The sequence below is a fragment of the Oncorhynchus tshawytscha genome, linkage group LG09, assembly GCF_018296145.1.
Source record: "Oncorhynchus tshawytscha isolate Ot180627B linkage group LG09, Otsh_v2.0, whole genome shotgun sequence".
Taxonomy (NCBI): domain Eukaryota; kingdom Metazoa; phylum Chordata; class Actinopteri; order Salmoniformes; family Salmonidae; genus Oncorhynchus; species Oncorhynchus tshawytscha.
Window position 1 is genome coordinate 3,572,449 of NC_056437.1, and position 27,808 is coordinate 3,600,256.

The 27,808-nt window shown below is 44.2% G+C and overlaps 1 protein-coding gene and 1 long non-coding RNA gene across 3 annotated transcripts; one reads left to right on the forward strand and one right to left on the reverse strand.

Moving 5' to 3' along the window:
- Positions 1-7,218: 7,218 nt before the first annotated feature.
- hsdl2 (hydroxysteroid dehydrogenase like 2) lies at positions 7,219-19,619 on the reverse strand. 2 transcript variants are annotated; one of them, XM_024404837.2, is made up of 10 exons: positions 19,414-19,619; positions 17,815-17,978; positions 17,516-17,614; positions 16,582-16,696; positions 13,530-13,633; positions 13,117-13,215; positions 12,711-12,905; positions 11,175-11,384; positions 8,232-8,360; positions 7,219-7,919 (listed from the first exon to the last, which is right to left on the reverse strand). In XM_024404837.2, exons 1-10 carry the CDS (start codon positions 19,428-19,430, stop codon positions 7,807-7,809), a joined length of 1,245 nt encoding a protein of 414 aa, XP_024260605.1. In that variant the 5' UTR covers positions 19,431-19,619; the 3' UTR covers positions 7,219-7,806. The 2 variants fall into 2 exon arrangements, with proteins under 2 accessions (XP_024260605.1, XP_042182311.1); XM_042326377.1 differs by lacking the exon at positions 17,516-17,614.
- Positions 19,620-24,143: 4,524 nt separating this feature from the next.
- On the forward strand, positions 24,144-25,789 carry LOC121847132. Its single transcript, XR_006083995.1, has 2 exons — positions 24,144-24,276; positions 24,717-25,789. It is a non-coding gene; the product is annotated as an uncharacterized LOC121847132 (long non-coding RNA).
- Positions 25,790-27,808: the final 2,019 nt, after the last annotated feature.

Below are 27,808 nucleotides of genomic sequence, written 5' to 3' on the forward strand. Positions count from 1 at the left end.
GCTCTGTAGAGTGGTCAATAGCAGGACCAGGGCAGCTCTGTAGAGTGGTCAAAAGCAGGACCAGGGCAGCTCTGTAGAGTGGTCAATATTAGGACCAGGGCAGCTCTGCAGAGTGGTCAATAGCAGGACCAGTTCAGCTCTGTAGAGTGGTCAAAAGCAGGACCAGTTCAGCTCTGTAGAGTGGTCAAAAGCAGGACCAGTTCAGCTCTGTAGAGTGGTCAAAAGCAGGACCAGGTCAGCTCTGTAGAGTGGTCAAAAGCAGGACCAGTTCAGCTCTGTAGAGTGGTCAAAAGCAGGACCAGGGCAGCTCTGTAGAGTGGTCAATATTAGGACCAGGGCAGCTCTGCAGAGTGGTCAATAGCAGGACCAGGGCAGCTCTGTAGAGTGGTCAATAGCAGGACCAGGGCAGCTCTGTAGAGTGGTCAATAGCAGGACCAGGGCAGCTCTGTAGAGTGGTCAATAGCAGGACCAAGGCAGCTCTGTAGAGTGGTCAATAGCAGGACCAGGGCAGCTCTGTAGAGTGGTCAATAGCAGGACCAGGGCAGCTCTGTAGGATGGTCAATAGCAGAACCAGGGCAGCTCTGTAGGATGGTCAATAGCAGAACCAGGGCAGCTCTGTAGAGTGGTCAATAGCAGAACCAGGGCAGCTCTGTAGGATGGTCAATAGCAGAACCAGGGCAGCTCTGTAGGATGGTCAATAGCAGAACCAGGCACAAAGTCATAAAAACACATTTTTGTTTTAAATTCTGACTTTGCAGCTGGCCTATCTAAGGGGAAAATCATTCATTTCTGCCTCCAGGACAAGACTCAGCACAATAAATGTCAACCTGCATAATGACACAGATCAGTCCTAATTCTCTCTCTCTGTTTTGGTATTAACCAGCAGCGTTAGGGAGAGGCCAAACTGACCCGATGATTTCATCCATGTGTAGGATTTCCAATGCTTTCTCAGTGGGAGTCCTATGGTGACAGTCAGCGAAGAGGACACGTCCTCATCCATACAATTTACATCCATTTTCACGGACGAAAAGTTTATATGACTGAAACTTTTGACGGGCCAATGGAATGTATTATTATAATGGAATGCGTTTAGTCCAATGGAATGTGTTTAGCATAATGGAATATATCAAATCAAATTTTATTTGTCACATACACATGGTTAGCAGATGTTAATGCGAGTGTAGCGAAATGCTTGTGCTTCTAGTTCCGACAATGCAGTAATAACCAACAAGTAATCTAACTAACAATTTCAAAACTACTGTCTTATACACAGTGTAAGGGGATAAAGAATATGTACATAAGGATATATGAATGAGTGATGGTACAGAGCAGCATAGGCAAGATACAGTAGATGGTATCGAGTACAGTATATACATATGAGATGAGTATGTAAACAAAGTGGCATAGTTAAAGTGGCTAGTGATACATGTATTACATAAGGATGCAGTCGATGATATAGAGTACAGTATATACGTATGCATATGAGATGAATAATGTAGGGTAAGTAACATTATATAAGGTAGCATTGTTTAAAGTGGCTAGTGATATATTTACATCATTTCCCATCAATTCCCATTATTAAAGTGGCTGGAGTTGAGTCATTGTCAGTGTCAGTGTGTTGGCAGCAGCCACTCAATGTTAGTGGTGGCTGTTTAACAGTCTGATGGCCTTGAGATAGAAGCTGTTTTTCAGTCTCTCGGTCCCAGCTTTGATGCACCTGTACTGACCTCGCCTTCTGGATGACAGCGGGGTGAACAGGCAGTGGCTCGGGTGGTTGATGTCCTTGATGATCTTTATGGCCTTCCTGTAACATCGGGTGGTGTAGGTGTCCTGGAGGGCAGGTAGTTTGCCCCCGGTGATGCGTTGTGCAGACCTCACTACCCTCTGGAGAGCCTTACGGTTGTGGCCGGAGCAGTTGCCGTACCAGGCGGCGATACAGCCCGCCAGGATGCTCTCGATTGTGCATCTGTAGAAGTTTGTGAGTGCTTTTGGTGACAAGCCAAATTTCTTCAGCCTCCTGAGGTTGAAGAGGCGCTGCTGCGCCTTCTTCACGATGCTGTCTGTGTGAGTGGACCAATTCAGTTTGTCTGTGATGTGTATGCCGAGGAACTTAAAACTTGCTACCCTCTCCACTACTGTTCCATCGATGTGGATAGGGGGGTGTTCCCTCTGCTGTTTCCTGAAGTCCACAATCATCTCCTTAGTTTTGTTGACGTTGAGTGTGAAGTTATTTTCCTGACACCACACTCCGAGGGCCCTCACCTCCTCCCTGTAGGCCGTCTCGTCGTTGTTGGTAATCAAGCCTACCACTGTTGTGTCGTCCGCAAACTTGATGATTGAGTTGGAGGCGTGCGTGGCCACGCAGTCGTGGGTGAACAGGGAGTACAGGAGAGGGCTCAGAACGCACTCTTGTGGGGCCCCAGTGTTGAGGATCAGCGGGGTGGAGATGTTGTTGCCTACCCTCACCACCTGGGGGCGGCCCGTCAGGAAGTCCAGTACCCAGTTGCACAGGGCGGGGTCGAGACCCAGGGTCTCGAGCTTGATGACGAGCTTGGAGGGTACTATGGTGTTGAATGCCGAGCTGTAGTCGATGAACAGCATTCTCACATAGGTATTCCTCTTGTCCAGATGGGTTAGGGCAGTGTGCAGTGTGGTTGAGATTGCATCGTCTGTGGACCTATTTGGGCGGTAAGCAAATTGGAGTGGGTCTAGGGTGTCAGGTAGGGTGGAGGTGATATGGTCCTTGACTAGTCTCTCAAAGCACTTCATGATGACGGAAGTGAGTGCTACGGGGCGGTAGTCGTTTAGCTCAGTTACCTTAGCTTTCTTGGGAACAGGAACAATGGTGGCCCTCTTGAAGCATGTGGGAACAGCAGACTGGTATAGGGATTGATTGAATATGTCCGTAAACACACCGGCCAGCTGGTCTGCGCATGCTCTGAGGGCGCGGCTGGGGATGCCGTCTGGGCCTGCAGCCTTGCGAGGGTTTAAATGTCTTACTCACCTCGGCTGCAGTGAAGGAGAGTCTGCATGTTTTCGTTGCAGGCCGTGTCAGTGGCACTGTATTGTCCTCAAAGCGGGCAAAAAAGTTATTTAGTCTGCCTGGGAGCAAGACATCCTGGTCCGTGACTGGGCTAATGGAATATATTCGTATAATGGAATGCGTTAGCTAATGGAATGCGTTTAGCCAATGGAATGCAGGAGCCCAATGGAATGCTGTAGCCAATGGAATGCGTTTAGCCCAGTGGAATGCATTAGCCAATGGAATGCGTTTAGCATAATGGAATGCGTTTAGCCAATGGAATGCTGTAGCCAATGGAATGCGTTTAGCATAATGGAATGCGTTTAGCCCAAAGGAATGCATTAGCCAATGGAATGCGTTAGTCAATGGAATGCGTTTAGCCAATTAGACACTCCACAAGCGCACAGACCAAAATGTATCCATTGTAATTTGGTTTCAGTTCTCCACAGATCCGTCTGAGGGCGCTCTTACAAGTCCTGTCACTGAACGACACTCACCTTGTTATCCCTATGAGCGATGACACAGGTCTCCATCCTGTCTAGGTGTGGCTGGATGGTGTCACGCTCGGCTAGTTGATCTGAGCGACACAATTCCAGAACCAACTGATGGAGTAAAAAAAAAAAGTTGGATTTTTAAGAATTCAAATCAAATTAGACTGGTGGGTGGAGCCAGGGAAAAAGAAACATCATATCGACTGCAGTAGAGCTGATCCATTTCTCTTTTCGATCCATTTCTCTTTTCAATCCTAGTAGACGCTTCATGTTTCAGGAAATAAGAAACGTGTGCAAGTGGGAGAAGACTTTTTCATGGGACTATACCTATTTCTAAAGCAATACAAGGCTGTGGGCTCCCCGAGTGGCGCAGCGCTCTAAGGCACTGCGTCTCAGTGCTAGAGGCGTCACTACAGACCCTGGTTCGATCCTGGGCTGTATCACAACTGGCTGTGATTTGGAGTCCCATTGGCCTATTGTCGTCCAGGTTAGGGTTTGGCCCGGGGTAGGCCGTCATTGTAAATAAGAATTTGTTGTTAACTGACTTGTCTAATTAAATAAAGGTTAAACAATAATAAAAAGTATAGCCTAGTTGACCATATAGAACTACTCAGATTATAACCAAACTACATCTAATGAAGTGACCTTACCCCCGGTGTTGAAACAAGACGTTCTCCTGAGTCTCACCTTTCCATTACCCATCAGCCCCCTCTCTCACCTGTGCTCTCAGATCCATGACGAGTTGGACTTTCTCTCTGTAACGCATCAGATCAGAAACTAGGTCCAACAGTGGTGACAAACTCCTCCACCAAGCCGTAGTCCAAGACATCTCTCCGCTGAACAACATAGAGCAGCAGACACCAGCTGCAGTGGAAGAACCAAGAGATGCAGAGACGATAGGGGGACCCACAGTAGACACCAGCTGCAGTGGACAAACCAAGAGATGCAGAGACGATAGGGGGACCCACAGTAGACACCAGCTGCAGTGGAAGAACCAAGAGATGCAGAGACGATAGGGGGACCCACAGTAGACACCAGCTGCAGTGGACAAACCAAGAGATGCAGAGACGATAGGGGGACCTACAGTAGACACCAGCTGCAGTGGAAGAACCAAGAGATGCAGAGACGATAGGGGGAAGAGGGGGACCTACAGTAGACACCGATTCTGAAAAGGAGACAGACATACTGTACATTCAGGTCCAAGATGATTGGCACATTTGATAAGGATGTGCAAAAAGAATACAAATAATACCAACACTAACAAGGCTAATCTGAAAACAAGACTCCCTAAATTGTATCAGCATATCGATTGCGCAACCAGGGCTGGCAAAACCTTGGATCACTGCTATTCTAACTTCCGCAACGCATATAAGGCCCTGCCCCGCCCTCCTTTCGGAAAAGCTGACCACGACTCCATTTTGTTGATCCCTGCCTACAGACAGAAACTAAAACAAGAAGCTCCAGCGCTAAGGTCTGTTCAACGCTGGTCCGACCAATCTGATTCCACGCTACAAGACTGCTTCCATCACGTGGACTGGGAGATGTTTCGTATTGCGTCAGACAACAACATTGACGAATACGCTGATACGGTGTGCGAGTTCATTAGAACCTGCGTTGAAGATGTCGTTCCCATAGCAACGATTAAAACATTCCCAAACCAGAAACCGTGGATTGATGGCAGCATTCGCGTGAAACTGAAAGCACGAACCACTGCTTTTAATCAGGGCAAGGTGACCGGAAATATGATCGAATACAAACAGTGCAGCTATTCCCTCCGCAAGGCAATCAAACAAGCTAAGCGTCAGTATAGAGACAAAGTAGAGTCACAATTCAACGGCTCAGACACAAGAGGTATATGGCAGGGTCTACAGTCAATCACGGATTACAAAAAGAAAACCAGCACCGTCACGGACCAGGATGTCTTGCTCCCAGGCAGACTAAATAACTTTTTTGCCCGCTTTGAGGACAATACAGTGCCACTGACACGGCCTACAACCAAAACATGTGGCCTCTCCTTCACTGCAGCCGAGGTGAGTAAGACATTTAAACCCTCGCAAGGCTGCAGGCCCAGACGGCATCCCCAGCCGCGCCCTCAGAGCATCCGCAGACCAGCTGGCCGGTGTGTTTACGGACATATTCAATCAATCCCTATCCCAGTCTGCTGTTCCCACATGCTTCAAGAGGGCCACCATTGTTCCTGTTCCGAAGAAAGCTAAGGTAACTGAGCTAAACGACTACCGCCCCGTAGCACTCACTTCCGTCATCATGAAGTGCTTTGAGAGACTAGTCAAGGACCATATCACCTCCACCCTACCTGACCCCCTAGATCCACTCCAATTTGCTTACCGCCCAAATAGGTCCACAGACGATGCAATCTCAACCACACTGCACACTGCCCCAACCCACCTGGACAAGAGGAATACCTACGTGAGAATGCTGTTCATTGACTACAGCTCGGCATTTAACACCATAGTACCCTCCAAGCTCGTCATCAAGCTCGAGACCCTGGGTCTCGACCCCGCCCTGTGCAACTGGGTACTGGACTTCCTGACGGGCCGCCCCCAGGTGGTGAGGGTAGGCAACAACATCTCCACCCCGCTGATCCTCAACACTGGGGCCCCACAAGGGTGCGTTCTGAGCCCTCTCCTGTACTCCCTGTTCACCCACGACTGCGTGGCCACGCACGCCTCCAACTCAATCATCAAGTTTGCAGACGACACTACAGTGGTAGGCTTGATTACCAACAACGACGAGACGGCCTACAGGGAGGAGGTGAGGGCCCTCGGAGTGTGGTGTCAGGAAAATAACCTCACACTCAACGTCAACAAAACTAAGGAGATTATTGTGGACTTCAGGAAACAGCAGAGGGAACACCCCCCTATCCACATTGATGGAACAGTAGTGGAGAGGGTAGTAAGTTTTAAGTTCCTCGGCATACACATCACAGACAAAAAAATATTTTGTTTAATAAGTAATTATATTTATTTCTGAAAAATATTTTGGGCACCCCTGTTTTCAAAGTTTTTTTTCTTCCCCTGGTTCAAAAAAGGGGTGTGGCAATGGGTGTGGTCAGTCCGGGCGTGGCTGAATTTCAGAAGAAAAAAATAATGAGGCCCCCATCTTGGCAGTAGACAGGATCTTAGACCAATCCTCTACACAGAATCTTTACAGATCCTTGATATCCGACCGTCTGCGCTTATAGCCTGCCCTCTTCAATTCAAACTACAGGTTTTAAATGGGTAATTTTGTGGTCAATTCACCATTTCTTTGTGGATGTTTATGTGCTTGGTGTTATTGTCTTGCTGGAAGATCCACTTGTGGACAAGTTTCAGCCTCCTGAACAGAGGCAACCAGGTTTTTGATGCCGTTGACCTTAAGGGGCCCGAGTGGAAGCAAAATTGGAACTCTCCACACATCCACCCCTTAAGCACACACACACACACACACACACACAGCTGCTGTTCTATTGAATTATTTTAAATTGAACCTTTATTTTATATGCTATTGATTCTTCTGCTCAAACCAAGACACTATTCATATTATATTTGTAACACTCATCCTTGACATAATTCATTTCTAATGTATCTTCTAGTTTGTACATTCTACATTTCAGTTATTCAGCAGACGCGGTTATCCAGAGTCACACCCGAGTGTCCCGGGAATTTACTGAACAATGTGAGCCACGACGACAAACAGAAACAGCAGTACAATTAGAACAGGTTTATTAGAAAGCTGCATGGTTAGAGAAGAAGAGGGAGGAGGGACAGTTCAGTAGGACACATTCAGAGAGATGGAAAATGGCACATTTCGTTAGACATTCTGGGTATGTCCCAAATGACACACGGGTTCCCTCTATTACAGGGTACCATTTTAGACAACACGGAACTTGTAAATCTATAACGTCCGAATTCAGAAATTCAGGCATCGTCGTGGAGTTCTCTGAATTCTCCGACCTCTCACCATCACAATTTTTTGTTGTTTAATTTTTCTCCCCAATTTCATGGTATCCAATGGTTAGTAGCTACTATCTTGTCTCATCGCTACAACTCCCGTATGGGCTCGGGAGAGACGAAGGTTTAAAGTCATGCGTCCTCCGATACACAACCCAACCAAGCCGCACTGCTTCTTAACACAGCACGCATCAAACCCGGAAGCCAGCTGCACCAATGTGTCGGAGGGTACACTCCATCACCATTTTTAACAGTCAGATTATAATTGTTATTATTTTATGAAGTTCCCAGTTGTCTTGAAGGCACCAGATGTAGTGAATAGGCATCTCCTCGTTGTTATAATTTAGAGTTTAGACTTCATCATGGACATCATCTTCTCCATCTTGATAGCCAGGGTCATGTCTCCTTTAATCATCAGCTTCCCTGACATAAAAGCCATGGTAGGCTTTAGTTTGCCTGGAGAGAGAGAACCACAACATGAAGAAAGCGGCACAATGTGTATCACTAAAGAGAGAACTATAGTGGCAAAGACATCAGAAATAACTCATGAAAAAAAGCTAACGCGGCCGTGTTAATCAGGCCAACAGAAACGTTTCTCATTGGACCAGTCTAGAGTCATATTCAATAGGAACCAAACGTTGCAAAAATGGTTTGCTACGGTGAATAGGACCCAGGTAGTGGCAGGTATTCCCCTTCCTGTTTCAGTTCTGTTTTCATCCGTTTCGTGCCCAATGAACACGACCTAGCTATCCAGTCAGGCACACTAACCTGCAAACATCTTGGTGAAGTCGGCGCTGTCCATGGTCATGACCACGTCAGCTTTGACTGGGGGTTCTCCGCTACCCGCACTGCCCCCACCGTTCTTCATGTCAATGAACCACACTCCTGCATGCTCACCTGGAACACAGACACACTACTATAGCCTCCCCTTCACAACAACTAAAGATGGAGCCTAATGGACAGTCAAACATCACAAAATAATAACTTTCGGAGTTGCCTGCGTTGTCCACCGAGTGTAATGAAACAGGGGAGTAGGGGAAGTGAAGAAACGGGGGAAGTGAAGAAACAGGGGAGTAGGGGAAGTGATGAATGACTTCTTATCCACAGAGGACCCGTGTGGGTACAGGGTTGTGTTTAATGACTTCTTATCCACAGAGGATCAAGCAAAAACACACCTGATTCAACTACTAATGTTTTGAAGTCTAGGATTAGTTGAAATCAGGTGTTTCCTGGTTTGTAAGAACCAAAGCCTATAGATATGATTGGACACCCCCCTGTTATGAGTGCTACTTTCATGATGAATAATAATGATCTGTTTATTTGAATAACTTCAGGTGAGGTGACTATAATCTTACATAAGAAATGTTTGTAAGTTAACATTTGGAAATGAATAAAAAGGTATTATTTAAAAGGGGTGGTATTATTTAAAGGGGTGGTATTATTTAAAACAGCCATGGGCTTCAAGGGTACACTCAGTAACCATTAAACACAGTCCGGAATTATTTTAATCAAATATATTCTTTAAAAATACATTTTAAGTGATAAAATTAAAGACGAGTCTCATGTGAAGTTATCGCCACTGTACATGTTAGAAATATTTAAAGTTAGATTTTGTTGGGTTTAATAGGTACACTTTCCTCAACACCTAGTTGGCAGTCCTAGGTTTGTGACAACATACCATCTATACCGATTATGATTTTTCAACGCCGATACCGATTAATTGGACGATTTATTTATTTATTTGTAATAATGACAATTACAACAATACTGAATGAACACTTATTTTAACTTAATATAATACATCAATAAAATCAATTTAGCCTCAAATAAATAATGAAACATGTTCAATTTGGTTTAAATAATTCAAAAACAAGGTGTTGGGGAAGAAAGTAAAAGTGCAATATGTGCCATGTAAAAAAGCTGACGTTTCAGTTCCTTGCTCAGAACATGAAAACTGGTGGTTCCTTTTAACATGAGTCTTCAATATTCCCAGGTAAGAAGTTTTAGGTTGTAATTATTATAGGACTATTTCTCTCTATACCATTTGTATTTCATTAACCTTTGACTATTGGATGTTCTTATAGGCACTTTAGTATTGCCAGTGTAACAGTATAACTTCCGTCCCTCTCCTCGCTCCTCCCTGGGCTCGAACCAGCAACACAACGAAGAGCTGCTGGCAAAACGCACGAAAGTGCTGTTTGAATGAATGTTTACGCGCCTGCTTCTGCCTACCACCACTCAGTCAGATACTTAGATACTTGTATGCTCAGTCAGATTATATGCAACGCAGGACACCGTAGATAAACTAGTAATTTCATCAATCGGAAAGTAATCAGACCCCTTGACTTTTTCCACATTTTGTTCCAGCCTTATTCTAAAATGGAATAAGACTGGGGTGAAGGTTCACCTTCCAACAGGACAACAACCCTAAGCACACAGCCAAGACAACGCAGGAGTGGCTTCAGGACAAGTCTCTGAATGTCCTTGAGTGGCCCACAGAGCCCGGACTTGGACCTGATCGAATATCTCTGGAGAGACTTGAAAATAGCTGTGCAGCGACGCTCCCCATCTAACCTGACAGAGCTTGAGAGGATCTGCAGAGAAGAATGGGAGAAACTCCCCAAATACAGGTGTGCCAAGTTTGTAGCGTCATACCCAAGAAGACTCAAGGCTGTAATTGCTGCCAAAGGTGCTTCAACAAAGTACTGAGAAAAGGGTCTGAATACTTATGTAACTGAATATTAAATGTTATTTTAATATAAATTAGCAATCATTTCTAATTCAGTTTTTGCTTTGTCATTATGGGGTGTTGTGTGTAGATTGAGGGGGGGGAACATTTGATACAGCCTTATCCTAAAAATTAACGTAACAAAATATGGAAAAAGTCAAAGGGTCCGAATACTTTCTGAATGCCCCGTAGATGAACTAGTGCCCCGTAGATGAACTAGTGCCCCGTAGATGAACTAGTGCCCCGTAGATGAACTAGTGCCCCGTAGATGACAGAGCCTGGTATAAATCGGTACCAAGTGACCCGAATCCAGTATCTCAGAAACGGCCTCCTGGACACAACTAGTGGCCTAAGTGACTGAGCCTGGTATGATCAGTGCCTGGTGCACCGGTTCCAGTACCTCAGAAACGGCCTCCTGGGCTTTTCATGCACGACAGTGTCTCGGGTTTACTGAGAATGATGCAACAAACCAAAACATCCAGTCAGCAGCAGTCCTGTGGGTGAAAACAGCTGGTTGATGAGAGGTTGAAGGAGAAAGGGAAGAATCATGCAAGTTAACAGGTGGGCCACAAACAGACAAATAACGGCGCAGTGGGCATGTGATCACCAACACTGGACAGATGAGGAGTGGAGAAACATTGCCTGGAGCATGGAGTTCAGGGAGGGAGTTCAGTTTACTTTGGTGGCCTGGTCAGTCACCAGACCTCAACCCAATAGCATCTTTGGGATGAGATGGAACGGGCTGCTGGCAGCATGAATGTACTGTCGTCCAATGGACCAACATCCCTGTGGAACTTTTCCCCCGACACCTTGTAGAATCCATCCCCCCGGAGAATTCGGGCTGTTCTGGATGCAAAGAGGGCTTTGGCTCGGTACTAGTTACCTAATAAACCTAATAAATTGGCAGGTGAACAACGGTGAATATATTCACTATTACAAACATTCATACAACAAAAACATAAAACATAAAACAAGTTTCTTACCAGACAAGTTAAATTTGTAGACTCCTCCAGTGGATTTGACAATGTCAGGGTTGAGGACTCCCTTGATGATATTGAATGTTTCTGCTATGGGCCCACTGGTAGCAGCGCTGCGTGAGTCACCCTTAGCCACTGGGATGACAACCTGATCCCCCATGTTCTGCACCAGAGCCTCAGCCTCATCCAGGAAGAAGTCTGGGAGCAGTGCATTACCTGTGGAGAGACACACTATTAGCATAACCACCCGGTACGGCCAGAAGACGACTGGCCACCCCTCGGAGCCTGGTTCCTCTTTAGGTTTCCTCCTTTCCGTTTCTTAGTCACTGTGCATCATTGCCTCTTGGGGTTTTAGTCTGGGTAAAAATGGGACAACTGCTGATGTAAAAAATAAAGTTAAAAAATGGCTTTATAAAAATGAATCTGCTTGATTAATGACCACACCTCCGTGGACAACATAACCACACCTCCGTGGACAACATAACCACACCTCCGTGGACAACATAACCACACCTCCGTGGACAACATAACCACACCTCTGTGGACAACATAACCACACCTCCGTGGACAACATAACCACACCTCTGTGGACAACATAACCACACCACCTTAAAACATTATCTAGAGTCGAAGATGTTGGGGTGGAGGAGAAGAGGTTATAAACTGACATGTTTAATTGTTTTAAGACAGTCATACTATAGATTATTTAGCCATTTGATTTAGAATTATAGGAACCCATTTAGGTATTAAAAAAAAATATATATATATATAAAAATACATATTTGATAATATTGAATGGCCTTTAGTACCAAATCCCATAGAAACACATTGAAATGACATTCGTAAATAGCAACAAGAAAGACAAGTCAGAACACAAGGAAGAAGGGTTGGAAGGGTCTGTCTGAAATCTAGGAGATAAGAAAGCTCAGGAAACAAACTGTATTTAACACCTTTTGGGGGGGGGCACAAAACTACATCAATACTTCCATTCATTTTCTTTAAAACTGGTACCCGGTTACCTTCAGACGAGGGCTGTGGCACGTGTGGGGGTCGTAGAGGAGGTCATATTAGTTTATGGGCCAGGCCGATTTTCAGAACGTCCAAGGATTACTGTATCAGGCTGTTTTATATCTGTCTTAAAACTGACGATTTACCCGTGATTTCTGATTATTAAACCTCACGTCACCGTACCTGTGTTTTATATCTGTTAAAAACCTCACGTCACCGTGCCTGTGTTAGTTAAACCTCACGTCACCGTGCCTGTGTTAGTTAAACCTCACGTCACCGTGCCTGTGTTAGTTAAACCTCACGTCACCGTACCTGTGTTAGTTAAACCTCACGTCACCGTGCCTGTGTTAGTTAAACCTCACGTCACCGTGCCTGTGTTAGTTAAACCTCACGTCACCGTGCCTGTGTTAGTTAAACCTCACGTCACCGTACCTGTGTTAGTTAAACCTCACGTCACCGTGCACGTACCTGTGTTAGTTAAACCTCACGTCACCGTGCCTGTGTTAATTAAACCTCACGTCACCGTGCACGTACCTGGAGCGACGGCGTAAATATCAAAGTCTTTAATTCCCTCGGTCTTCAGAATCTCCTCGTCGATGATGAAGTTTCCGGTGTAGCTGCGTGGCTTCCCGAGGATGGCGTAGGCTGCGTCTGACATGATGTCAACGTTGCGACACTGCTTACCCACCTCCGCACCACCTAGCATTTCCATAGCAGCAGTCTGGATGGCTGGAGGACACGGCGCAACATTCATTAAGAAAATAAATACATCTTTCTTTGAATTAAACCAGTTTTATTTGAATTACTCCAAAATCCGTTATTATTTAGAAAGAACTGATGGGATTTCAGATGACAACAAAGAGACAAACTAGTCTTCTCATGTCTACTGTGGGTCATTAAAACGGGTTAAACCGTGTAAATGGTATCTTTCAACACATACCAGTCTTAGGCCATAAGGCATTGACAGCGATGGACCCTCTGAACTCTTCGGCCATGCCCAGAACACACATGGACATGCCATACTTGGCCATTGTGTACGCTAAAAGGGAAACCATCAACAACAACAAAGAACAGGTTAAAAACACAAGTCAGTGATTTGAAAACAAGATCTTTCTCAGTGCAATAGTAAACAGAGAGGGTAGAATCCCAACAATCTCTCCTTTCTCCTCAACTTGTTCACTACTACCCACAAATCAAAAAAGCATTGGATTGGTGGAGGCAGGTGCTAGAGGGAGTTTCCATCATATTTCTTATAGAAGCCATCTTCTGTTTAAAATCATTGAAGGGAAGTACACACTTTGGGTAAAAAGGACTGATGGTTAAGACTCAGACAGCGGATGAAGCCTTCCTTACCTGTGTGGTTTTTGAACCAGATGGGGTTCAGGTTAAGCGGTGGGCTGAGGTTCAGGATGTGAGGGTTCTTACTCTTCAACAGATGTGGGATGCACAGCTTAGACCTGGCAAAACAACAAGTCAGAAATACATTTTTCAGAAAGGCTTCTTCGTCAAATGAAACCCTCTCAAAGTACTGAGTAAAGGGTCTGAATACTTATGCAAATGTCATTTTTATTATATACACTAAAATCAACATTTCTGAAAACCTGTTTATGCCTTGTCATTATGGGGTATTGTGTGTAGATTGATGAGGGGATTTAAATAAAAAAATTAGAATAAGGCTGTAACGTAACAACATGTGGAAAAAGTCAATGAATTAAGCGCAAGGACAGAGAGAGAGAGAGAGTATCGGTGACTTTGCATACAGTTACCACTCCCTGTGACGATGGTGGAAACCTGGCACTGAGGAGAAAGGGGTCATTAAATTGATCTTGAAGAACATCATTCCACTACCGACCAGTCAACTCAGAGAAAGAGTCAGACTGGTTAGACTGGGACAGCAGTTTGAGAAGGGTAGAGGATGTCAACAGCAATATGAACAGAGAAAGAAACATGCTAGACCATGAACCACAGCCAGAGAGTCTCCAGCCAAGACCCCTCAACACTTGTTGAGTGCAGTCTTCATGCCTGCATCGGTTTGTGATGGTCAATAGACAGCAACGAAAAATAGATAAACTCTTGGGAAATAGCGTACTCTACAGTTTATCATGAGCTATTCTACCTCAGGCCAGCAAAACCTTGAGCATTCCTTAATAGTAGAGATAGCGCACCAGCGGTTGTTGACAAAATGACAACACCACCCCTCATCTTACTAGAAGTCGCTGTTCCGTCTTGCCGAGGCACGGAAAACCCAGCCAACTGTAGATTTTAATTTTATTTCACCTTTATTTAACCAGGTAAGCTAGTTGAGAAAAATGTTCTCATTTGCAACTGCAACCTGGCCAAGATAAAGCAAAGCAGTTCGACACATACAACAACACAGAGTTACACATGGAATAAACAAACACACAGTCAATAATACAGTAGAAAAAAAGAAAACAAAGTCTATATACAGAGCAGAATGGCCCACTGAACTACCGAGTGGTGAAAAAGGATTCCGGAACTCGTAAACGGCAGCCATCCCCTCCGGCGCCATTACCACTTCCAGGTCAGTGATCGGGTGTCGCTTCCATACGTACTTAAAAGCTGGAGAAAAAATTATTCTTAGCCAAGCTCACTCCTAAATGGCAAGAACCATATAGGATTGTGGAGCAGAATGGCCCTCTGAAAAAGGACAGGTGAAGATATGGGCGTTACCCATGTCTCACGCCTTAAGGCTTGTTACCCCTTAGCCGAGGAATTGGAGGAGACTGAACGGCGCAAGGTCCTGAATATATTTGAAGAAGAAAGTGATGGATGTGTTTCTCGGATTCCCAGACGACATCTCACACGTTAAGGTCCGTTACCCCTCAGCTGATGAGAGTGAACACAGCAAAGTCATGAATATCATTGAGGAGTAAAGTGAGGAGACTTTTCTCAGTTTCCCAGACCAACATGTACCTTCCATGGCATTGGTCGGCTTTTTCCAAGGGGAAGGGGTGTGTGTGTGACGGCACTGAATTTGTCTAAACCGTCTCAGTGCTTCTTCTCCCGATGGGGTGCATCCCCTTCAATTCCCTATTAAAAAGCCAGCATCAGATGAGCAAAAGTTTGGGGTGACAGTGGTGCGAATGAGGAAGTCACAACCCTCAGTTCCAAAGCTCCTGTTGTTTTGTATTTAAAAGTTTTATATAGTTGTGTTGCAAGAGTTAAAAGGATCTACTCATTTCTATTGTTGGACTACTTATCTCCGTTGGTCTCCGTTGGTCTCCGCTGTGGCCGCTCTCCTCTGAAGATCTGTTGGTAGATTGGATGGACTGACTGTCCCCACTGACTACAACCTTTTCCCCCCCTCCTCTCCTCTGAAGATCTGTTGGTAGATGGGATGGACTGACTGTCCCCACTGACTACAACCTTTTTTCCCCCTCCAGACGGTATTTAATTTGTTTTATTGTGATTTACACCATGTTGGTTTATAGTGTTTAGTTGTAGGTGAAGATCTACTGACATTCCTGATCAGGGGCGGCAGGGTAGCCTAGTGGTTAGAGCATTGGACTAGTAATCCAAAGGTTGCAAGTTCAAACCCACGAGCTCACAAGGTACAAATTCTGTCGTTCTGCCCCTGAACAGGAAGTTAACCCACTGTTCCTAGGCCGTCATTGAAAATAAGAATTTGTTCTTAACTGACTTGCCTAGTAAAATAAAAAATACAAAATCATGTTTATAACAATCTGATTGTATTTATTGCGTGACTGAGGTCATTTGGTTTCCCTCAATCATTTACCGGGCGGGACAATATTTTTATGCCCTCCGCATTTACAAGTGAAAGTAAGATATTATTTTGAGATTGTGACGTTATTGTGCATTATCATTTATGTTGGTAATACAACCAATGCATAAACTGTTGTTTTGGAGTTATTTCTAATGTTTTCAAGGGTTTATGGGAAGGTTATTTTCCTTTCTGACTACTACAAAAGCGAGTCAGCTGACGACTCTGTATTACAAAAGGTAGTCAGCACATTGCAGCTCAGTTTATACTGCCACCTGCTGGCATGAAATAGTGATGAATAAACAATTACTTCTTAACATTCAGATCACCGTATTCTTCAAGGTCCCAACCCACATTTCTGCTCCCATGGAACAGTTGTTGTGTGTGTGTGTGTGTGTGGGGGGGGGGGACATCTAGGATTTGAAACCAGTAACCCTCCAGTTGCCAGCTCATTTCCCACCATATCTTCCCCATCAGACCCGGGTTTCAAACTGGCAACGGGTTGCTGGCTCGCTCCTAACTGCTAGATGACCAATACCAATGCTTAGAGAGTTTTCTAGAATAAATCAAGAATGCAAAAATAGCACACAATCCAACGGTTGCATTGATGACGGCCTAGTTGACCTAGCCATCCTGTTTGTTAGTATGTATTCATTCACTCACGTCAGATAGGTCCCTCTGAGGTTGACGCCCAACATAAGGTCCACTTTCTTCATGGGTGTCTCCAGGGTTCCCGTCAGATTAATGGCACTGGCATTGTTCACCAGGATATCAATACCTGGATACAGACATATGTTAAAAAAGGGACACTTCACTTACAAATGAAAATGTCTTGTCAGATGTTTCCAGATCTCAAAAGTAGACTAATTTCAAGACGAAATGACGTTCAAATGACATTGTTTGTGTATATCCCAGCTATACGCTTAAATCCACAACAAACGAAAAAATGGAAAAGATAAGCACAGTTTAATCTCGTGGACAGATCAACGTAGACATAACTGATGCAGTAGAACAGAATGTTAGCTAACAAGCAGCAGTGGTTCCGGAATTTGAGTTTTTTAAATTTTATTTGCATAAATCATGATTTCGCAGGTGTTAGAATCTTTTGAATTTTGGAAGGGGGGCATTCGGCCCGTAATTTGCAAAGAGAGAATGTGGAGCTCCTGGTTCTAGTGGTTCTGGTTCTCCTGGTTTCCCTTCTAACCCGAATGGACCCAGAACTTAATGGAGCAGCCCACCAATTACGCAGTATTTTATTTATTTAACCTTTTATTTATCTAGTTAAGCCAGATAAGAACATATTCTTATTTACAACGACAGGCCTACACCGGCCAAACCGTAACCCGGACGACGCCAGGCCAAATTGTGCACCACCCTTTGGGACCCCCGATCACGGCCGGTTGTGATACAGCCCAGGATCAAACCAGGCTCTGTAGTGACGCTTCTAGCACTGTGATGCAGTGCCTTCCGCGCTACTCGAGAGCAATACTTTAGTTGTGCGTTAACCGATATTAAACACGGTCTAATTTACTAATGCTCTTGGTTATTCTGTGCTTTTTCCCCTTCATTTGGGGTGTAATGTCTCGTTGCTGCTCACCTCCAAACTTCCGCACGGCCTGTTCCACTGCCTCGCCAATCTGCTTCTCATCTCTGACGTCTACGATACAAGGCAACGCTTTGCCTCCCAATGCCTCGACTAGCAACACGCACAGGGATAAGCAACACGTACCAATGTACTTATTATCACATAATTCAGAAGCCAAGAAGCTCAAGAATTCCTGGTAAACTGGGAGGGACTAAATGGTGAAAAGACAGAAAGTGACATGTCAAAAGTGTGAAAATGTGGTTTAAGCCTAAAGCCAGAAAACAGCTAAGGTAAAGTCAAGCTGTACTCACTTTCTTCTGCAGCGGTGTAGATTGTTCCGGGTAGTTTGGGGTGGGCTTGTGCTGTTTTAGCAGCTATGACGACATTGGCACCATCCTTAGCAGCTTTGAGTGCGATGGCTTTCCCAATACCACGACTTGCCCCTGTAATGAACAGGGTTTGCCCAGCTAGCTTTCTGTAATTCACACACAACAAAGGAATAGGTTGTTCGGCAGGATAGGCTAGGTTCAGGAGGACTGCTGCTGCCACTACGTTGTACATTAGGTCAGGATGTAAGAAATTAGAAGATGGAGCAAAAATCCATACAGAACAGAACACCTTCAGGGAGGTGGCATCATCCAATCAAGAGATAATTCCATCTTTGTCTCCTCAATTAGTGAAAGTGTAACCAACGGGTATGGGCGAGGGGACGGACTGAAGTTTTACTGTTACAAAAGCAACATGTGGAACTCTATCAAGAGTCTACCAGGGTTGGGTTCAGTTCTATATACCTATACAATGACAGAAAATGAGTTGGCACTATAACACAAAGAGATTGGCTAATACTCAAGGACAGGATCACTTTGGCATATAATATGACAAGAGGCCATTCATTAAAATATGAGGTGCTGTTATCAAAGACAGGCTCAAACTGCTTCTCCAATTGAAATCCTCTTATCACAGTTGTAGGCGGTGTCATGCGACTTTTGGCTCGCTGAACTCAGGCGTAGAAACACCTAAAAGGTCCGTCTCGCAACAGAACGGCTGGCCGTCAAAAATCAAAAGACACTCATTCGATAAATAAAGGTTGTTGTTTTTTTACATATTAAAAATGTCAGTTTGTCACTTTCACGAGTTTGGGGGGTAATAACATGTTCAACTACTTAAGACATTGACACGAATCTAGGTTGTGCCTTTAGATTGAGAGAAAATGAACGACTAAGGATGAATTTTTCAATTATTTCACTGACTTCTCAAATCCCTGACCAGGCGTACCTGGAAGTCTCGCGATGTTGTGACCGTGGTGTGAGATAGAGGTCACTCATTGGTTGGCTGTTACACTCCGGTGACCTTTAGCCTGAATCTCCATTCCCCCCATCAGGTCTTTGTGACATTTTTATTTTATTTACCTAGGCATTCACCTACATGATACAATGCCTGCTAAGTTTACAACCAGTCAAAAAACAAACAAATCTAAGTCTAGCTGTTTGAAATATGTAGTTACATAACTAGTAGGTACACATTGTAACGGTGATATGTACAGATGTGTGTGAAAGACAAACAGCAAAGTTCACTGACAACTCACTCACTTTCTTTATCGTAGCCAGATGACTTACTTTTTTACATTTTATTTCACCTTTATTTAACCAGGTAGTCGAGTTGAGAACAAGTTCTCATTTACAACTGCTTACAAGCTAACCCTGGCTAGCTAATGTTTCAACAAAGTTTATGTTACAATTTCTGGACAAAATGTATTTCGCAATGCTCGTCGAAAAATGTTTCTCTTACAGCTTAGCTAATTGGTTACATGCAAGTAATCAACCACTTACGAAAAGCTTGAAACTAGACAACTATATAGTATGTTATGTAGCCAAGAGGCTAACGTTAGCAGGCTAGCTGACGTTACTTACCCTGTGTTTTGCAACATTCTGAAACGTCTGATTTCTCTTACAGATATGTTTTTAAACGCAGAGAATGTGAACGGACGATTCAAGTCAGTTCAGAAGCAAGTCCAGTTTCCAATTGTGGTATAAAAATAAAAAACGATCCGGAAACAATGTGACCAACGGATGACAGCAGCCGAAGTGGCCTTTACCCCAGTTAGAGATGTTCTTCTTCTTTGGTATCTTGGCGTTCGCCCATTGTGTTTCTGCATGCCGCCACCTACTGTGCGATAGTGTATGTTCAATCACCGTACATTTGTGATACAAAAATAAAAAGAGAGAAATTATAATAATTGCACCAACAACCAACCCTAACACCTACAGTGCCTTAGGAAAATACTCAGATCCCTTGACTTTTCCAACATTTTGTTACGTTATAGCCGTATTCTAAAATGTATTAAATACATTTTAAAAAATGAGCAATCTACACACAATATTCTCATAATGATAAAGGGAAAACAGGTTTTTAGATATTTTTACCAAAACATTTCTGCAGCATTGAAGGTCCTCAAGAACACAGTGGCCTCCATCATTCTTAAATGCAAGAAGTTGGAACCACCAAGAATTCGTAGAGCTGGCCACCAGACCAAACTGAGCAATTGGGGGAGAAGGGCCTTGGTCAGGGAGTCAGTGACCAAGAACCCGATGGTCACTCTGATAGAGCTCCAGAGTTCCACTGTGAAGATGGGAGAACCTTCCAGAAAGATAACCATCTCTGCAGCACTCCACCAATTAGGCCTTTATGGTAGCGTGGCCAGAAGGAAGCCACTCCTCAGTAAAAGGCTCATGACAGCCCGCTTGGTGTTAGCCAAGGGGCACCTAAAGACTCTCAGACCATGAGAAACCAGATTCTCTGGTCTGATGAAACCAAGATTGAACTCTTTGGCCTGAATGCCAAGCGTCACGTCTGGAGGAAACCTGGCACCATCCCTACGGTGAGGCATGGTGGTGGCAGCATCATGCTGTGGGGATGTTTTTCAGCGGCAGGGAATAGGAGACTAGTCAGGATCGAGGAAGAGATGAACGGAGCAAAGTACAGAGAGATGCTTGATGAAAACCTGCTCCAGAGTGCTCAGGACCTCAGACTGGGGTGAAGGTTCACCTTCCAACAGGACAACGCAGGAGTGGCTTCGGGACAAGTTTCTGAATGTCCGTGAGTGGCCCAGCCAGAGCCCGGACTTGAACCCGATCGAACATCTTTGGAGAGACCTGAAAATATATCCCCATACAACCTGACAGAGTTTGAGAGGATCTGCAGAGAAGAATGGGAGAAACTCCCCAAATACAGGTGTGCCAAGCTTGTAGCTTCATACCCAAGAAGACTTGAGGCTGTAATCTCGGCCAAAGGTGCTTCAACAAAGTACTGCGCAAAGGGTCTGAATACTTATGCAAATGTCATATTTCAGTTCATTTTTTTTTTAAATGAGCAAACATGTCTAAAACCCTGTCTTTGTCATTATTGGATATTGTGCGTAGATTGATGAGGGGGAAAAAAACAATTTAATCAATTTTTAAACAGGGCTGTGATCTAACAAAATGTGGAAAAAGTTAAGGGGTCTAAATACTTTCCGAAGGCACTTTATAAGGCCAATTTTCCTTATGGGCCAGTTAGCTCGTTTTTGGTATTCTGCTGGACGATTTAGCATAGGTAACGTTAGTTGGCTAGCTAGCTAGCTAGCATTTGCAAGCTAGCAAGCTATCGCTATGCTAAATCATCCAGCACAATTTTGGTATCCAAAAAGAAAAACGAATTGAATGGAAAATCTACACGACATGACCAAAAGTATGTGGCACCTGCTCGTCGAAGATCGCATTCCATAATCATGGGCATTAATATGGAGTTGGTCCCCCCCTTTAACAGCCTCCACTCTTCTGGGAAGGCTTTCCACTAGATGTTAGAACATTGCTGCAGGGACTTGCTTCCATTCAGCCACAAGAGCATTAGTGAGGTCGGGCACTGATGTTGGGCGATTAGGCCTGGCTCGCAGACGGCGTTCCAATTCAACCCAAAGGTGTTCGATGGGGTTGAGATCAGCGCTCTGTGCAGGCCAGTCAAGTTCTTCCACACAGATCTTAACAAACCACTTCTGTAGGGACCTCGTTTTGTGCATCCGGGGATACCTTCCCCAAACTGTTACAACGAAGTTGGAAGCACAGAATCATCTAGAATGTCATTGTATTCTGTAGCGTTAAGATTTCCCTTCACTGGAACTCAGGGTTCTAGCCCGAACCATGAAAAACAGCCCCAGACCATTATTCCTGCTCCACCAAACTTTACAGCCGGCACTATGCATTGGGGCAGGAAGCGTTTTCTGGCAGCCGCCAAACCCACATTTGCCTGTCGGACTACCAGATGGTGAAGTGTGATTCATCACTCCAGAGAACTCGTTTCCACTGCTCCAGAGTCCAATGGTGGTGAGCTTTACAACACTCCAGCCGACGCTTGGCATTGGTGATTTTAGGCTTGTGTGGCTGCTCGGCCATGGAAACCCATGACATTGCTTCCAGAGGCAGTCTCTATGGGGGTGTCTCTATGGGGGTGCCACAAGGTTCAATCCTCGGCCCGACTCTTTTCTCTGTATATATCAATGATGTTGCTCTTGCTGCGGGCGATTCCCTGATCCACCTCTACGCAGACGACACCATTCTATATACTTCCGGCCCGTCCTTGGACACTGTGCTATCTAACCTCCAAACAAGCTTCAATGCCATACAACACTCCTTCCGTGGCCTCCAACTGCTCTTAAACGCTAGTAAAACCAAATGCATGCTTTTCAACCGTTCGCTGCCTGCACCCGCACGCCTGACCAGCATCACCACCCTGGATGGTTCCGACCTTGAATATGTGGACATCTATAAGTACCTAGGTGTCTGGCTAGACTGTAAACTCTCCTTCCAGACTCATATCAAACATCTCCAATCGAAAATCAAATCAAGAGTCGGCTTTCTATTCCGCAACAAAGCCTCCTTCACTCACGCCGCCAAACTTACCCTAGTAAAACTGACTATCCTACCGATCCTCGACTTCGGCGATGTCATCTACAAAATTGCTTCCAACACTCTACTCAGCAAACTGGATGCAGTTTATCACAGTGACATCCGTTTTGTCACTAAAGCACCTTATACCACCCACCACTGCGACTTGTATGCTCTAGTCGGCTGGCCCTCGCTACATATTCGTCGCCAGACCCACTGGCTCCAGGTCATCTACAAGTCCATGCTAGGTAAAGCTCCGCTTTATCTCAGTTCACTGGTCACGATGGCAACACCCATCCGTAGCACGCGCTCCAGCAGGTGTATCTCACTGATCATCCCTAAAGCCAACACCTCATTTGGCTGCCTTTTGTTCCAGTTTTCTGCTGCCTGTGACTGGAACGAATTGCAAAAATCGCTGAAGTTGGAGACTTTTATCTCCCTCACCAACTTCAAACATCTGCAATCTGAGCAGCTGACCGATCGCTGCAGCTGTACATAGTCTATCGGTAAATAGCCCACCCATTTTTACCTACCTCATCCCCATACTGTTTTTATTTATTTACTTTTCTTCTCTTTTGCACACCAATATCTCTACCTGTACATGACCATCTGATCATTTATCACTCCAGTGTTAATCTGCAAAATTGTAATTATTCGCCTACCTCCTCATGCCTTTTGCACACAATGTATATAGACTCCCCTTTTTTTTCTACTGTGTTATTGACTTGTTAATTGTTTACTCCATGTGTAACTCTGTGTTGTCTGTTCACACTGCTATGCTTTATCTTGGCCAGGTCGCAGTTGCAAATGAGAACTTGTTCTCAACTAGCCTACCTGGTTAAATAAAGATGAAATAAAAAAATTAAAATAAAAGTTTGGAACTCGCTAGTGAGTGTTGCAACCGAGGAAAGATGATTTTTAGGTCCCGTTCGGTGAGCTTGTGTGGCCTACCACTTTGTGGCGACTGAGATTGTTGCTCCTAGACGTTTCCACTTCACAATAAAAGGCCTTACTAGTTGACCGTGGCAGCTCTAGCAGGTTGGACATTTGTCAAACTGACTTGTTGGAAAGGTGGCATCCTATGACGGTGCCACGTTGAAAGTCACTGTCTCTTCAGTAAGGCCATTGTACTGCCAATGTTTGTCTATGGAGATCGCATGGTGGTGTGCTCGATTTTATACACCTGTCAGCAACCGGTTGTGGCTGATATAGCCCAATCCACTCATTTGAAGGGGTGTCCACATACTTTTGTATATACAGTGTACCTTCTCTCTCCTTGGTGGACATTTTGGGCTCTTCTACAACACTTGGTTTATTTCATGGTAATCTGGTCTGGGATTTTGCACACAACATTCTTCTCGATCCAGGCTCTTTGTGTCCTGCCACTATCAGCCAGTGGGCTTGTTCAGCATTGCAGGCGACTGCAGACTGATCTACAACGAATCTTACATCATAAATAACTATTCATTATTATTTGTGCATCGGTCAGTCACAATTTAACTATGATACATTACGGTTTTGATCCTCTAGAACACGGCCATTGTCAACACAAATAGTGGGAACGGTCAAGGTTGTCGTTATTTCGAGCGCGTTGCGCAGATGGGCAGATCTTTACGTGATGTTATAATTCCTACCATGGGTAACTGCAAACCTGGAGTTTCTGGGAGTGGGCGTGTCAATAGAAGTGGGAGGATCAACCGAAGTGGGTGTTTGGAAAGTGGATCAGCTAATTCGGCGAATGTGTTGCCACTCTAGACCGTTCTGCGTGGCTGCTGTGTTTATAAACTTTCTGAGGAATTTCCTTTAGGCTAACATTTTGCCATTCACATTGAGCTGTGTCTTTGGTGTAGCTACGTAAGTTCTTCATAGATGTATACTAGCTTTTTATTTCTGTCTAACACTAACGTGGCTATAATTAACGTGGCACACATTGTACATAGATTTTTCTATTTTTCTATTGTGTTATTGACTGTATGTTTGTTTATGTGTAACTCTGTGTTGTTGTTTGTGTCGCACTGCTTTGCTTTATCTTGGTCAGGGTCGCAGTTGAAAATGAGAACTTGTTCTCAACTGGCCTACCTTGTTAAATAATTAAATAAAGGTGAAATAAAAATTAAATATCTAAAAAATAATCTACCAAGCTAAAGTTAGTTAACCTATCCAGTTAAAGTAGCTATATCATCACTGAGAGTCCGGTTTTCTGTGAGCAATTGTTAACTAACGTTGTCGACGCATCTAACTAACTAGCTAACTATCTTACTAAACTATTTGTCATTTATATTTGTGTTTTACAGCATATCACAGTTTTTAAAGCTGCTGATGGCTGCATGGTTTTTATCACAGTGCCATTCCTCTTTCTGCCAGCCCCGACACTATGCCAGTTTGCGGGCACACATTAAGTCTCACATAGTTGAGGCTGTGCCGCACGGAGGTAAGCACATGCTCCTTCAGTTATTGCGTCAACATATTTAAAAAATCACATATGAAAATGATGATTTCCCAGTAAGTGTATTTATTAAGGATCCCCAGTAGTTCCTGCCAAGGCAGCAGCTACTCTTCACAGGGGTTTATAATGGGTTTGAAATATGTGATGTCTGCGTGCTGTTTTTTCACTGACAGATTTGCCTCGCGTTCCCGAAGCTATTGATCCTCTGTGGCTAAATTATAGGCCTTTTCGTGGTGTAGTAGGCTATTCTGAATTATTTAATTTATTTATGAACAGTCACCATTAATTCTAGAACGTTGGAAAATGTATTTCAATTTATCAGAGGTGCTGCAGTTAGTTCAGAACCCTTCATGTTGGTATGATTCTATAAGGAAATAAATGATGAAGTGCAACGCTGGAGAGATTAGAGTTGCAGGTTCATGTCTATCAGAGCTGAGAGAGGGAGATAGATTATAGAAAGTGAATCTCATTCTAGTTATATGAGCGATAAAGGCGCGCTTCTCACACGGCCACAGCCATACGTTGATCTCAAACATAGGTGTTACACTGTTGCGCAAACCATAACGGTCCAAACCAAGTCAACTCTTAGAATATTAGGCCCGGGCTACTTTTTCACATTACGTTTATTTGTGGGGTGCAGGAGAATTAATGGAGAGGCAACTCAAATTAACTTTGATCGCTTTTATTAACGTACCGGATCCGGCCAAATAGGTTCTGGAATAAAACAGTCCAAAACCGAGAGGTGCCGGATCATATTTCTGATCGGATCCGGTTCAAATTAAGCACCGGACGACATTCACTGCTATAAACCTGTCTCCAATATAACCACATCATTTACACAGACTCGCCGCAGATCTTCGTGTGAATAGGCGTGCCATGATCTGTTTTGTCAACGAGCTCAATGTATTCTAATGGCTTGTGGTAACAAGATGATCCCAATAATTTAGGTAGCCTAGAGGATGGAACATTTTATTGAGACGACACTAGGCGCACTTGATATTGCGCGCCAGCAGATAATCGGGTATTTATGGCATCATCAGGCACACATGAGATACTATAATAAGCGACTCATTTTCAAACCTTGAGCAATAAGACATTTAATTGATTACAAATTACATAACCCTCCCCGGGATCAACTGAACAAAAAAAAAAGAAAGTACCAACCCTCCTCCTGACTGAAATTGTAAAAGCATGACCCTCCCCCATTTTCCTCCCGTAACTATTGTGTACATTTCAACCCCCCACCCCTTAATTTGAGCCATAACTGTTTATTCATGTGTTACACTTTGTATTTATATTTTAGGCGTAGGTCATTTAGTGATCAGAGCGGGCTTATCCAGAGTGACATACAGGAGGAGCACTTAGCGTTAAGTGCCTTACTTAAGGGCACATCGGCAGATCTGTCACCTTGTCGGCTCTGGGATTCGAAACAATAGATCCAGTTCTAAATAGGAATGAATCAGAAAAACTTATAGGCTATCAGCCGTCAGAAAAAAAGCAAGCATTCAACACTGTGTCCCTCTGCTGGGGGTTTGTATGCTAATGTTTATAGAACAACTCATGGAAGAGATATCCTGTAGGGCAGGCTACAGCCTGAATAAATCATATATTTTCAGAGCTATACAAGTAATGCTATTCCTCAGATTACTGGTCGATGAATGTCACATGGTCTTGTAGTGACCATGTGATATGGGTCACACACACGGGATGAGAGAGCGAGGCAGCATAGCATTTGGAAGTCTAGCTTTCCCTTTGTATTGAAGTTGGGCTCTCATTGGATGTGTTTACAAAACTCCAGTATGTCCAGTCAGACTGGAGCAACACGTTTCTACATGCTTCAGTGCTCACTTGTGCTGCATGGCTAGAACCATGATCAAACAACTGTTGACATGCAGGAAAACACAGATGGGGATTTTGCACAAGGAATGCAGTCATCTGATGTAAAGCTCTACAGCCTATAATCCAGGGACTAAATGTCGTAGTAAATGGTTGACACATACTCTAATTAATGTTTATCGTTGACTGTCTGTTTGTTTGTGTGTGTGTGTGTGTGTGTGTGTGTGTGTGTGTGTGTGTGTGTGTGTGTGTGTGTGTGTGTGTGTGTGTGTGTGTGTGTGTGTGAACCACACAGACAATAGCAAGATCACTGTTAGTAACAACCTGTGATAGAAGAAACAGGCCAGGATATGTTTATTATTCCTTTATTATCTTATATACATGTATATCACAGGCTTATTACAGGCTTATTTTAGGCTTATATAAGTGTAAAATTATGGACATATTACAGGCTTATATAATGTATATTACAGGCTTATATACATTTATACTGCAGAATCATTACAGGCTTATATACATTTATACTACAGACTCATTACAGGCTTATATAATGTATATTACAGGCTTATTACAGGCTTATATAATGTATATTACAGGCTTATATACATTTATACTACAGAATCATTACAGGCTTATATAATGTTGTGCCGTGGCGGAGATCTTTGTGGGCTATACTCGGCCTTGTCTCAGGATGGTAAGTTGGTGGTTGACGATATCCCTCTAGTGGTTTGGTGGCTGTGCTTTGGAAAAGTGGGTGGGGTTATATCCTTCCTGTTTGGCCCTGTCCGGGGGTGTCATCGGATGGGGCCACAGTGTCTCCTGACCCCTCCTGTCTCAGCCTCCAGTATTTATGCTGCAGTAGTTTATGTGTCGGGGGGCTAGGGTCAGTTTGTTATATCTGGAGTACTTCTCCTGTCCTATCCGGTGTCCTGTGTGAATTTAAGTATGCTCTCTCTAATTCTCTCTTTCTTTCTCTCTCTCTGAGGACCTGAGCCCTAGGACCATGCCTCAGGACTACCTGACATGATGACTCCTTGCTGTCCCCAGTCCACCTGGCCGTGCTGCTGCTCCAGTTTCAACTGTTCTGCCTGTGATTATTATTAT